General features: G+C 40.0%; 1 protein-coding gene across 1 annotated transcript; it reads left to right on the top strand.

Annotated features, from left to right (window-relative positions):
- Positions 1–2530: 2530 nt before the first annotated feature.
- Positions 2531–12609, top strand: btbd9 (BTB (POZ) domain containing 9). Its single transcript, XM_082505536.1, has 11 exons — positions 2531–2677; positions 3023–3231; positions 4000–4363; positions 5346–5613; positions 5760–5979; positions 6220–6339; positions 7250–7359; positions 7478–7667; positions 7985–8092; positions 8772–8850; positions 10307–12609. The coding sequence occupies exons 2-11, from the start codon at positions 3047–3049 to the stop codon at positions 10505–10507; spliced, it is 1845 nt and encodes a 614-aa protein (XP_082361662.1). The 5' UTR covers positions 2531–2677; positions 3023–3046; the 3' UTR covers positions 10508–12609.
- Positions 12610–14279: the final 1670 nt, after the last annotated feature.

Here is a 14279-nt window from a genome sequence, read left to right on the forward strand (position 1 = left end):
CGCCTCCATCACCTATGCCAACAAGACCCACAATAAAAACAAAGTAATGTATATGATCAGAGTTTCAGCTTCATTGGTGCATTTATAAATGATGTTTTCACTGTGTTGTGTTACATCTGGTGAACTATCCTGTGCTCTGTGTGCTTCCAGATTCGGGGTAAAAATGACAGTGATGAAGGTGAGACAGTTACCTACGCCACTGTTAAAGCTTCCTCCACGGATGCCAGCAGCCTCTATGCTACCATCAAGTAAAGAAAAAGAGAACTTAAACATCAGATTGCTGCTTCTGTGAAAAAGCTTCTCATCTTTAAGAAAATTGGGTTTCCTCAATTTAAAAAGAGGAAGCAACAACTCAGCTGTGTGAGTCCCTGTAAATTGGCAGTAATTTATGAAAACGGATTTAAAAAAAAATAGATATTAACGTGTATAATGATATAACCGTTTTGTCTTATTTCCGTTAATATTTAAAGGGGAAATGAAATGGAATCATGGGTTGGGTCAGGGATATAAGACTTACAAGAACAGAATAAATAATGTTGCATGGAGGACATTTAGGAATGCAGTGCAGGAGGACATGCAGGGGATTGGTGTGACAGAAGAGGATGCTTGGGATGGGGCGAGATGGAGGCAATTAAGAATAAAAAAAGAAGAAGTAAAATGACTGAATGAATGAAACTCTGAAAATCAAAAGGCCATATGAATCATGTCACCATAAGGAAGTAAGAAGGAAGTTACATGCACACATGAGTAACACTGCAGATAGATTAGGCCTTTCTGTTATTTTGGAGACATTTCCATGAGACACAATGAAATGAGCGGTATGTCTGTTTCAGCGTGTTGTGATGCCACCTGCAGGTAAAATGGCATAATTTTTGTGGATTAATATTAATTTTTAATTTGGAATTCATAGGGGATATGTTTATCATCTGTCCTCATTATGCCTAAAATGAACACAGCAATATCAAATGTCTCAATTATTGCCTTAGTTGCTTTCTTTGTTGTTGAACAGCCTACAGAATGCACATTCACAGGGTCACTTATGATAGATCATGAAAATTAGTGACTATGGTCAGACTGTTTGGAATTCTATAGCTCTTTATTATTTTATTCTATTATTTCTATTACTAAAATGTAATAGTTAATATTAAAAGTCTCAGAATTAGCTTTAAAGTATGTTAGGGCTGCAGCTATCTTTCCATCAATTAATCGAGTGATCGGATAAGAAATGCTTTTGTTTTATTAATGGCCAATAATAATTTACTGTAAATTTACAACAATTTACAGTACTCTGTTTATAGTAACCATTGTCCATATGTAAATATGTAAGAAAAATTGTGCATGTTTCTGTTCTGTGTCCTGTGTACTGTTTGTTTGTATACGTGTCTTTCTGGCTGCTGTTACAACCAAATTTCCCCTTGTGGGACAATTAAAGGATTATTCTATTGTATTCTATTCTATTCTAATTATTCAAAAGAGAGAAAAAACAGACATCTTTCAGAATAAACTGCTCATTGGTTTACATTTTAGAAAATGCAATGTTTTAAAGTTTAACTGCATACAAAGACCCTGCCAACAAAACCCTTTGATTATATTTATATGCCATATTGAAATTGAAATTTTTAAAGAAAACATTGTATTAAATGCAAAAAATATATAAATAATATCAAGTAAATACACTGTCTACACTGAAGAGTCCTGAGTTTTGGGTCCTATTTCCCCACATCCCCACGGTCTGCCAGCGCAGTCCTTGACATAAACATATATCAGACTAAGTTAACTTAACAGTTCATCTAAATATTTTAATACAACTGCTGGAGGCTAACTGCTGATTTTACACAGTGTAAAATAAAGGGCGATGGATGGAGCAGCTACACGGTTCCCTTTGGACGCTATACACACGTTTTTCACTCTGTTTGAGCTCACTGTCTCGGTAACGGCTCTTTGCTTTTGTCGGTGTGTAAACAGACTCCAGCTCCACGTTAAACTGTGGCCGCGTCATCATTAATGCTGCTGGTGTGTTCTCCGTGTTTCTGTTTAACACTCGTTTTATTCACATGCTCCTGAATACGTTTGTATTGCAACTGTGAGTTTAACGCCCACGTCTACATCTTTAACACACCGGCACACATAGCCGTGCATTACAGGAAGCATCAAAGCATAGAATTTTTCTACAATGTTTTATAATCAACTTTTTCGAATTAGTCGATAAATCCGTGCACCCTGAAGTTTGCTGCTATGTAGTATTTTTATTTTAGAATCAGTGATTGACATTGTTAATTTTATTTTCCTTTTTTCCTTAGAAGTTTGCATCTTTTATGTTTCAGTATTTATGTTTATGTTTTCTGAGTGTGTTTATGCATGTACAGTATGATCTCATGATTTTTGTTTTTCAATACGTTTTTTTAAATAAAATGTTTAAAAATGTAACTGTCAAGTATATGAAAATAAAACTATTAAATGTGATGATACACACGCTTTGTTGGGAGCCTTTATTTTGAAACTATCTTAACTGAACCGGATGTTTCTTCCTTTGCCCCCGAAGAGGTTTCCGCTGGTGTAATGTTGGAAGAGCTAGGGGGTTAACGGCTGATTTTTTCCTGCATTTTGGAAAAAATAACAACGACTGTGTGTTTGAGATCGACTTTATCTCAATACCGGAGTTAATGGTTGCTGTTCAGTAAGTTTATAACACAGATTAAAGCGAGAAAAGAGACATTAATTAGCTTCGAGCTAACGATTAGTCGAGGCGTCAAATATCCGCGACACCAGCGGCTGTAAACAACACAGCCGAGCTAGCTGTTTATTCACATCGTATTTTCACTGCTGTCGTTTTACTTTGCTGACTGAGTGTTTTTAACGTACACTTTAAAAATATGAGATTTGACGTCAGCGGTGTTTGATTACAGAAGCCATTTTCCTTCAGTGCATTCCAATTAGCATTTACCTTCAGCTAACATAAGGTTAATTTTTTTCCGTCACTGCCTGTTTTGCTTTCGTTTTAACGTGTGCATTCCTGTGCCAGATGTAACTCTGACAGCCGTCGACCATGAGCAACAGTCACCCTCTGCGTCCACTGGCCTCCGTGTCGGAAATCGACCACATCCACCTGCTGTCGGAGCAGCTCGGAGCCCTGGTGCTCGGAGAGGAGTACAGCGATGTCACCTTCATCGTGGAGGGAAAGCGCTTCCCAGCGCACAGGGTCATCCTGGCAGCTCGCTGTCACTACTTCAGGTAAAGTTAAATGCCTCTTAGCCAGAGGTTGGCGCCTTTTTTAATTCCAGTCCTGAAACACCTGATAGTGAGTAACATAAATACTAATTTTAACCGAAAAAAACTCACGTTACGATGACAAACTGGCAATTTTTTAAAAAAGAAAAGAAAAAAAAGACAGCGCAGCGTTGTTTCACCCTGTTGATCATTTTACAACACCAAGTTTTTTCAAACTCCTAGTTGGAAAAAAATATCTTTAATTTTTTTAAAATGACTAAATTATTCAAAAGCTTCCTTTCCCAAATCTGTCTAATACAAAATATACCTTTTTTAATCCTCTGTAGCATCACTTTATTTTTGCTTTTCCACCTTGTATAAGGTGTGAAATATGTTTTCCACTGAACAATGCCTGTTCAACAGTGGTTGATTGTCCAAGTCATCTTTCTTGGGGCCTCACTGGCATCTTTTTCCATGTTTTTGTGGTCCTTGTGATCTTATTGACACTGTGCATGGTGGGACTGTGGTCTGGGTGTAGCATAACATACTCCACTCCCGATTGTCACTTTGATCTCTTACTAGTTCCACAACTCATTCCTGTTTTTTAACTAGAGACCTTATGTTCCCTACTGCCATCGAATCCTGCTGGTGTAAAGGACTATCTAATCTGTCTAAAGTGCATCTCATTCAATGAGCAGAATTTAGATCTTTTGTTTTTTGCGTGGTTTTATTCATGGCAAAAAATAATAAAAAACAAAAATGTAAACTTTTGCATATTCTGCCTCCTTTTAGGGCCCTGCTATACGGTGGGATGAAAGAGTCACAACCGCAGGCGGAGGTGTGTTTGGAGGAGACTCGGGCTGAAGCCTTTTCAATGCTGTTGAACTACCTGTACACGGGCCGGGCCAGCCTCAGTTCTGCCCGGGAAGAGGTGCTACTGGACTTCCTGGGCTTGGCTCACCGCTACGGGCTCCAGCCTTTGGAGGATTCCACATCTGACTTCCTCCGCACCATCCTGCATACCAACAATGTCTGTCTGGTGTTTGACGTGGCCAGCTTGTACTCTCTGAGCGCGCTCACTGCAGCCTGCTGTACTTACATGGACAGACACGCACCTGAAGTGCTAAATTCTGAAGGTTTCCTCACGCTCTCCAAGGTAAGAGTGATGGAAGAAGAATTGTAGTAGGTTTTGGTATTATTTCATTCTTGTGTTAGTCTTTATTTCTGTTAAAAATGTAGATGCAGTGACCTCTAGTGGTAGTTAGCAGAAGCTACAAAAGACAGTCAACAGTGCTCAGCAAATGGCAACTGTTATCTAAGCAGGACTTCTGCATAGGTTAAAAATGTATTTTTATAGATATCTGAAAGGTATACATAAGTGATCTTAAATGAATTATTAATTTTTAATTGTGATTTATTATTTTGGTATGGATCCAAGTCTTGTATCAGTCATGTATCAGTAATAAAATATTAAGTGAAAAGTGTTGTCACTTTCACATAAAAACAGCTATATATGTTATATGCAGGGATAACAATGAAGTGTGTGTGGCTGAGAAAAGTAAAATCAAATAAGTTATCAGTTAAAAAAAGGATTTTGTTAAAGGCTTAAACCTTCTTTTTTTTATTTAACCCTAAAGAGACATGTAGACTCCTGCGTCCATCAGAACCCTAAAACAGAAGAAAGTTGCAGTCCTGAAAATCAGTGTTATTAAAATCATTCACATAATAAATAATCAAAGGGCTTCTGATCTTCCTGGTTTTTGTTCTTTGACCAGTCTGATTGTAAAATGAGTACTAAGCTGCCTTCTATCTGTTTTTAACCATCTTGTATTTTAGTTTGAAGAAAAAAAAACTATATTCATTAATTTTATTATATTATTCTGCCACACTTTGTTCTCTTTTACACAGTGATGTCATAATTTAGCCCAGAAAGGTCACACATGATGGTGAATTACCCCCTCGAATCTTCTTAAAGGCAGTTAGGTTTTAATTTAGTTACTTTTTTACAGATTAAATTAAAAAAAAGCCATTACAGTAATATAAAATGTGGTTAAACAAGATAAGCTATAAGCACTACATTTTGTGAATTTTCTGGTGTGTTTTCCTTCCCTTGAATAATTTATTACCTGTGTCTGCAGAATGCTTTGCTGACTGTGGTCAGGAGGGACTCATTTGCTGCCAGTGAGAAGGAGATCTTCCAAGCGTTGTGCCGCTGGTGCCGGCAGCATGAGGATGGCGAGCACACTTACGAGGTGATGTCTGCAGTGCGGCTGCCCCTCATGACTCTGACCGAGATGCTGAATGTGGTGCGACCGTCTAGCCTCGTGAGCCCAGATGACCTGCTGGACGCCATTAAGGCCCGGTCTGAAAGCCGCAATATGGACCTCAACTACCGGGGAATGCTCAGTCAGTCTTCTTTGTCCTTTGTTTGATTAGCGTTCACATCAAGCTGCAGTTAAAAACTGTAATGTGTGAATATTTTTTGTTTTTTATCTGCTTCTTGAAAGCATTAATTTGTGCTTTCGTTCATGGTGTCAAATCTTGGTTTTCAGTCCCCGAGGAGAACATCGCCACCATGAAATACGGAGCTCAGGTAGTGAAAGGAGAGCTGAAGTCAGCGCTGCTCGACGGCGACACCCAGAACTACGACCTGGACCATGGCTTCTCCAGACACCCGATCGAAGAGGACGGCCGAGCTGGGATTCAGGTCAAACTGGGCCAACCGTCCATCATTAACCACATCCGCCTGCTGCTGTGGGACAGAGACAGCCGGTAAAATATTCTCTGCTCATCCTGATAAAACAAACGATAAAAAGGTCCAAGCAGAGTGTGGGCCAATTAGAGCTGACTACATAAGACGTGCTGCTTCTTAATAAAAATAAAAAAAAGACCAAAATGTGTATTTTAAAGCACATTATAGAGTCAAACTCATTTCTTATGCACTTGTATTTTTAACCTCCCTCTTAAATCTGAAGTGCTTTGTATACTTAGTGTCCTGTATGACTGTTACAGGTCTTACTCATACTACATCGAGGTGTCAATGGATGAGCTGGACTGGGTGCGTGTTGTTGACCACTCCAAGTATCTCTGCCGCTCGTGGCAGAATCTGTACTTCGCACCCCGGGTTTGCAGGTAAACCAAACCAAAATCATATGGCTTCCAGTTATACCAGTGCTTATTAATCCCTGGCCTAAGCTATAAAATCCCATCCCATTTTTGCCATCTTTTTGGCTTTGCACAAGGGGCTTATTTGTGCTCTGTCATGACTTGCCTTAATCTCGTGTACAATTAGGGTGTGTATTTGGGTTGCTACAGTTAGTTAATTTGTACAAACCGCCTTGTTTGCCCGTGTGATGACAGAAGCATAAGTATTTTTGCATACCTCTCGAGCTGGCTGAGTTCAAATAGTGTTGTTGCCAGTAGCTGGTCTGTCCTTCCCAGACACACTGACGTGAAGTTCCTGACACTCCTGATTTTGAGTAATGTGTTGCCATGCCTTTTAAAGATAATAGAGCCAAAACATTCAAATGGATGTCAGAAGATATGACTAAAACTTGCCAGTAATGGGAATTACACCATCATTCTTTCTCTAATCGTCTTAAATTCACCATAAAAGTGAAAATATAAGTAAGTATAGTGATATGCTTGTTTGAAATTGATATCACCACCTAAAGAGAAACCTGAAACTGAGTTGTCAAAAGAATGTTTATTTAATTGGTACTTTGTAAAACAAATGCTTGTGTTAATATTTGTGTTCTTGTGTTACATGGCCATGTTGTAAGAAGTTTTGTTCCTCTTCACAAAATCCAAATTGTACTAAATGCGCTTCACTGTAGAGAAAGGCATTTGGATGGAAAACTGTCTCATTAATATAAAATACAATAAAATTCACTGGAATCAGATGATGAGCATTAATAAAATTAAAGCGGTGTTAAAAACATAAGAGGCAATAAAAAGTGTCAGTGTACTTGTGCTTATCTGAAGATTTTTAGATATAACCTGTTATTCATGTAGTCATTCATTTATTTCCTGTGTGTTTCAGATATGTTCGTATTGTAGGAACACACAACACGGTCAACAAGGTCTTCCACCTCGTGGCTTTTGAATGCATGTTCACCAACCGCTCGTTCACCCTGGAGAACGGGCTTGTGGGTAAGCAGCAAAATACTGACAGTCTGCACTGCATGTGTAGTTTGCAGTGTCTTTGTGTAGATAGAAAGGGTTTCATGTTTGTAATTTAAGCCTTTAACCCTGCTCGTAATGTCTGCAGTGCCCAGTGAGAATGTGGCCACTATAGCTGCCTGCGCCAGCGTCATCGAGGGTGTGAGTCGCAGCAGAAATGCCTTGCTCAACGGTGACACCCGCAACTACGACTGGGACTCGGGATACACTTGTCATCAGCTGGGCTCTGGGGCTATCGTCATCCAGCTAGCTCAGCCCTATTCTATTGGATCACTGAGGTGAGTGTGCACTAGCTTTGAGTTCAAATCTCAGCAGCTGTGATGAAGTCATTATTGTGTTACTTGTAATAAATCAAACATTTCCATCACAGCTACAATAAAGTGTTTGTTTCCATCCAGTGACAAACTTTTATTTAAGCTTTTCTGTTGAATCGTATACAAGAAAAAGAAATAATTGTTGGAGAGATCAGAGCTGGAGAATTTTATTCTGCATGTACTGTACCTAATATCTATAAGTTATTAACAACAGCTTCTTATCATTGGAGTCATTTAAAAATCTGTGGTAAAATAGCATTAACACAGACAAATGTGTTCAGGCTGCTGCTGTGGGACTGCGATGAGCGCTCCTACAGTTACTACATTGAAGTTTCCACCAACCAACAGCAGTGGACAAAAGTGATTGACCGCACCAGGGTAGCTTGTCGGTAAGTGGTTCACTTCTTCTTTTCTTACTTTCTGAATCACACCTTAAGCTACCGATGCTCTTCCAGTGTCTTTAATGGTTAAAAATGGAATCAGAGCCTTTATTTTATAATAAATGAAGGCTTTAAAGAACATGCTTAATCTGCATTATTGAAAGAAGGATCCGCAGTCGGCCTCTGTTTAAATAAATGTACCTGAAGTCTTTAACGAGAGGCCTTTTAAGACCTCAGTGTTACCTGTTCCAAATACTATTTTCAATAAAAACTCTTGATTGCTATTAATTTTTTCCTTGTTACATAATTTGACTAATCCGTGAACTCGACCCCAGCAGAGAAACTTGCTGATTTGTGTGTTCACAATCACTTTTCAAAGGCCTGTCTGATTATAGTCACCTTGAACCATCTGGATTCCATCTTTGTCTGAGAATAAATACTTATAAAGATCTATTTCTAATCCTGGAACTCTTGATTATTTTCATTTTCAGAAGATCCGTGTGTAAGTAGGTGCTGCTCTTCTAAGCCGAATGTGAACATTCATAAATGAAAAGTTATTGACAAACACTTATGAAGCAGATCCTGAGGTCCATAGAAAATTTTCAGGGTCTTCTCTGGAAACTTTGATAATAACCAGAGATAAATCAGGATCTTTCTTTTGTTTGTTTTTAATTGCTTTCTCTTACAGATCATGGCAGACACTGAAGTTTGATAAGCAGCCTGCTTCCTTCATCCGTATTGTTGGGACTCATAACACCGCTAATGAGGTGAAAACATGGTTTGAAATGGTCGTCTGTGTTCATTCGTCTGTCTCTTTGTTCGAATGCTTTAGCTTTAGAGGAGCTGAAAGTTCTTTTTACATTGTAACAAACTTTTGACAATTTGTGCTTAATCAAGTAATTGTACAGAGAGTACTTTTCAAAAATCACTGGGTGGCTAAAGTAGCTGTTACAATCAGCTAAGTTAGTAAAGAAACAAGAACAGAAAATTCCTCTTGAACCATGTAAAAAAATTATGACTTAATATACATGTTATTTAAAGACAAAAAAAGATCCACATTTAGCACATTCCAATAGTTGAGGTTAAACACTGTCTGCTAATGTTCTTTGTGTGTTTTTGAGCCAGTTGAAACTGTTAATGATTTCCTCCCAAAGTCAGATTCTGCCTTTGATACAGACGTCGCCCCCACAAGTTTGTCGAGTGTGGCGAACTTCGCAATGCTAGCAGCGGTGGCCTTCTTCCTCGATAGTTAACATCCTCACACCTTTACAGAAAACAGTTAGACATTGAGTTGGGTGGTTATGTGCCAGTTTACTTGGACACAGCGTTCCGTCCATTTTATGGATGTGGGCACCGCAGAGTCGTGTTGGTTAGCGTGGCCATTGGTTCTTTATCTCGTCATGTCACAAAGAGAGAGAGAGGGATGCTGCGATCTGATGGGGCTGAAGATCTGGCAAGTAGCGGGTGGCCCCATAACATCTGAGAAACAGCCAGAATTGAATGATTAACCCTTTATAACCCAAGTACCATACAGGCCACCTACACGAGGAACTATTTGAATTTTCTCTCCAGCCCAAAGGTTGAGGAGTTACAGTAACGTGAATTGCACATGGTAACATGTAGGTGGAGCTGATTTTTCTGTCTTTGTTCAGACAGCAGTACCTTATGAGTGCTTTGTGCTGCTTCCATAAAACAAATATCCTCATAAACAGGAGTGCACATAAGTGGTCCGCAGGTGTGCATTCGCTGTCAAAATAAAAGATGCGTACCAGATAAGAAGTTGCAACGCGCATTTGCGTACATAAGATTTTCTGGAGGAGGACAGACATTTGTTTAGAGCTCTTAAAGATGTCGAAGAAGCTCCTTTAAGCAATTACTTTGGTGTTCCAAAGTAATTGCTTTGTCAAAAGGAGTCCGAACCGGAAAAGAAGCGCGTATTCTCAGAAAAGTGGTTGCACCTGTGGACCACTTATGTGCACTCCTGCCCATAAAGCTCATTTTCAATTTTTTCTGAAACTGTTTTCATTTTGTAATTGTAAAATGAGCCGGGTGATGGTTTAAAAAAACAAAACCAAAAACAATCAAAGGGGTTAACTCACAGTGGCTAATTGTCACTCCCATAATGATCTATTATATTAGACTAACTTTTGTCCAGTATCTGAGATAAACAGTCATTTGTGTATCGATTTCTCCTTTACATATTTAACCCTGATCTTTCTGCAGGTGTTCCACTGCGTGCACTTTGAGTGTCCGGCCCAGCTGGACACCGAGGTCAGTGAAGGCAGCCCGGGTTTGGATTCTTCTGATTCTGGAGCTACTACGCAGCAGCAACAGCAGCAGCGACCTCAACGACCTTCACGCACACACAGCCTGCTGCCCACCCAGCCCTCTTCCTCCTCATCCTCTTCCTCTTCCCATCATTAAGAACGTCCCCTTATTGGAAGATGTTGAGAGGAAGGAGAGTGGTGGGCGGGGGGGACCTCAGAACGCCATTTTGCACAGCCTTCATTGTTCAGACAGCACTGCTACAACAACACTGCTAAGGCGATCGTCTTTGTCATAATCCATAGTCCGTCTGTCATATGTGCAACATTAGAGACTGGTGTATTGGTAGCAACAGCATTTAGGGCTCCAGTCTTCCCAGTTTTGAAGCTCAACATTAGATATCATATCTCCTGCGTTTATATGAAGGTACTTTTTAGGAACTAAGACTCAAGTTTTATCCTTTAAAAAAAATATGAAGGTGAAATCTTTCTCTAAAGGTTAGGCACACACTGAAACATGTTTATACTGTATTATCAAAGAGCAGTAAGTCCATGGTGGGGGGGTGGTATTTGAATTTTATGCATTAATCGTACGATTAATAATGAAAGTACTGTTGTTAAGCTATTTTTTTAAGAAACTGTCTTAAACTGACTCTACTCACTTTTCATACCATCACAACTAACAGAGTAGAAGTTGAGTATTTTTCAAACTTTGGAAGTAAATAGTTCAAAGGTCTGCCAAAGCTGTCGAGCTAATGCATTAGGTGACATTTCTATCCAAATGGCATTTAATCCAATTATCTATCTGCATATTAAGTAATAGCTGTGGAGTATTTGATAGCAGGCTTTGACACCCAATCTAAACTTTGCAGTGTGACCTTTTCTCTTTTTTTTTTCTTTTTTTTTTCTTTTTATAGCTAAAATTCATACCTCAATAATGATCTCACTAAAACGAACCAAGATTTAACTGAGTGTCTTAATTTAATATTTTAAGCACTTGAATAGGTTGGCGCACACACACGATTAGGGAAATCAATTAGCTTGGGGGGGAAATGGGACTTAGAGGACCAAATTTGGCTGCACTTGGGCTGCTGAAGTTTAACTTTATACTGTAGACACATGAGCAGCTTCCATCTGCACTTTATTTTACTCAAGTATACAGAAATAAGGGTTGTAGCTTGGGTCTTCTGACTGAAGTAGAGTACTGGAGTGCTGGATTTGGTATCTTGCTGTTTATGTTAAATTAATTTAAAATCTTTGTGGTTCTGGGTTGTTTTTGATTTCAGTTCTTTTTGCATTTTTTTTAATGAAGTGTCAGTGCTGTGTTTTCTTTGTGTCCTGATGTTGCACTTTTACGTTATTTAAAAAGAAGAAAAAAAATCATTTGTTGGAAACCCTTTGTTTGCTGTTACATAACCTGAAATACCTATCTACCTTAGGTGACTCACTGATGTTTCTGTAAGCTTTCTTTAACCATCCCAATACATTTAAGACAACTACCCATTAGTTTGATAAGTCTTCCTTAATAACTAGAGAACAAAAATAGGGCTTTGTTCAGGTTGTACTCTCCATACCTTATCTAACTTTATGTGTACTTTTACTTATTTTCACCATCAATGTGTGACTGCATCTCACTGCCTCGTGTTCAATGCCTGTTAAAAATGTGATTACGAAAAACAAAAACAACAAAAAAAGCCGATGTTGTTTGTTGATTTTTGTTTCTGTAAGAGGGTGACACACACACCTGCTAGTCAGAATCGCTGCTGTTACACACAGTGAAGCTCTTTGATTCAAGCAATACAATAAGTCCACCTTTGGTTTTAAGTATTGAGAGCTTTTGTTACACACCAAATGGTGCTGATTGATAATCGTGTAACATTAATGGGCCGGGCACTGATGCCCCACCAGCTTTGTGGGCAGTGTTAATGTGTACGGCTGCCTATGAAGATGTTATTGTCATAAAACTTTTTAAAATGTCATGTTTTGAAAATCAAAAGTTTTATTGTCTTGTTTTTCATAGTGAGAAAAGTTGCACTGTTTATTCCAGCAGGTAGGAAACTTGCATCCAAGGAGTTTTTACAGCTCGTAGGACCACAGACTCGGTTACTAACCAGTATATACACTACTGTGAAACAGTACAAAGTCTTGAGACACCCCTCATTTGTTTATTTTGCTATGAAAGTAGGAAATAAAGCAATATAAGGTAAAAACGTAGTTTGTACAGTTCTAACCAGCATTAAAGTCAATATTTGGTGTGTCTAATATTTATTCTTTAACACATCCTGAACTCTCTTAGGCAGCTTTCTTGTAATTTCTTTAAGTCTTCAAGAAAATTCTCTTGGCTTTTGGGGGGACATTGAAAGTTCTTCTTTCCGTTCTGTTCTCTGTCAAGATGATCATACACTGAGGTCCGGGCTCTGGGAAGGCCATCCCATCACTGATTGGGATCATTGTCATGCTGAAAAGTGGAGTCAATCAGTTGTTTTCCAGGTGATATTACATGGATCAAATTCTGACCATATTTTTCTGCGTTTAGAATTTCATCAGTTTTGATAATATCACCACTGGCTGAAATGCAGCCCCAAGCCATGACAGACTTTCCCCTATGTTTTACATAGGGGGTAGTAGATAATTTAATAGATAATGTTGTAACTCTCTCCTGACCTTCCGTCACTCCATAAGGCTTGTATAATATGGCATACCTCAGCCTTTTCTCCATTTCCCATCCCTAGCAATGGTTTCTTGACAACAGCCCTTCAACAGATAATGTCTCTGATGAGGCTTTAATGCCCCACAGCTGGATACTGGAATGCCTAGAATTGTACAAGATCAATGGGACCCTAAGAGCCTTCATCAGGAACTCAATGGGGATGTGGCGTACAACACTAGAGGCCAACTCCAAGCCCATAGCACAAGTCACCATCAAGTGCGGGATCTACCAAGGAGATGCTCTGTCCCCACTGCTGTTCTGCATAGGCCTGAACCCCCTCAGTGAGATCATTAACAAGACTGGCTACGGATACCGACTACAGAACGGAGCAGTTGTCAGCCACCTCCTGTACATGGATGACATCAAGCTGTATGCCAAGAGTGAACGAGACATCGATTCACTGATCCACACTACCAGGCTATACAGCAATGACATTGGAATGTCGTTCGGACTGGAGAAGTGTAGTCGGATGGTAACAAAGAGAGGGAAGGTAGTCAGAACTGAGGGGATTGAACTACCAGAAGGCAACATTGCAGACATAGAGGACAGTTACAAGTACTTGGGGATCCCACAGGCGAATGGGAACCATGAAGAGGCCGCTAGAAAAGCTGCAGCCACCAAGTACCTGCAGAGGGTCAGGCAAGTCCTGAGGAGTCAGCTGAATGGTAAGAACAAGATCCGGGCCATCAACACGTACGCCCTGCCCGTGATCAGGTACCCTGCTGGGGTAATAGGCTGGCCAAAGGAGGAGATAGAAGCCACTGACATAAAGACAAGAAAGCTCCTTACCATGCATGGAGGGTTTCACCCCAAATCCAGCACCCTGAGGCTGTACGCTAAGCGGAAGGAAGGGGGCCGGGGACTGGTGAGTGTCAGCACCACAGTCCAGGATGAGACAACGAACATCCAAGAATACATTAGGAAGATGGCCCCAACTGACCGAGTGCTCAGTGAATACCTCAGGCAGCAGAAACCCAAGAAAGAGGAGGGAGACGAGGAACCATCATGGAAGGACAGGCCCCTGCACGGTATGTACCACCGGCAGATAGAGGAGGTGGCTGATATCCAGAAATCCTACCAGTGGCTGGACAAAGCTGGACTGAAAGACAGCACAGAGGCACTAATCATGGCAGCACAAGAACAAGCTCTGAGCACAAGATCCATAGAGGCTGGGGTCTATCACACCAGGCAAGACCCCAGGTGCAGGCTGTGTAAAGATGCC

This window comes from Aulonocara stuartgranti, assembly GCF_965226115.1.
Source record: "Aulonocara stuartgranti genome assembly, chromosome: 15".
Lineage (NCBI taxonomy): Eukaryota > Metazoa > Chordata > Actinopteri > Cichliformes > Cichlidae > Aulonocara > Aulonocara stuartgranti.

Coding starts and splice junctions, on each gene's coding strand:
- btbd9 (XM_082505536.1), top strand. CDS start 3,047: ATGAGCAACAGTCACCCTCTGCGTCCACTGGCCTCCGTGTCGGAAATC. Junction 5,980..6,219: donor CTGTGGGACAGAGACAGCCG/GTAAAATATTCT, acceptor TGACTGTTACAG/GTCTTACTCATACTACATCG. Junction 8,093..8,771: donor CGCACCAGGGTAGCTTGTCG/GTAAGTGGTTCA, acceptor TTTCTCTTACAG/ATCATGGCAGACACTGAAGT.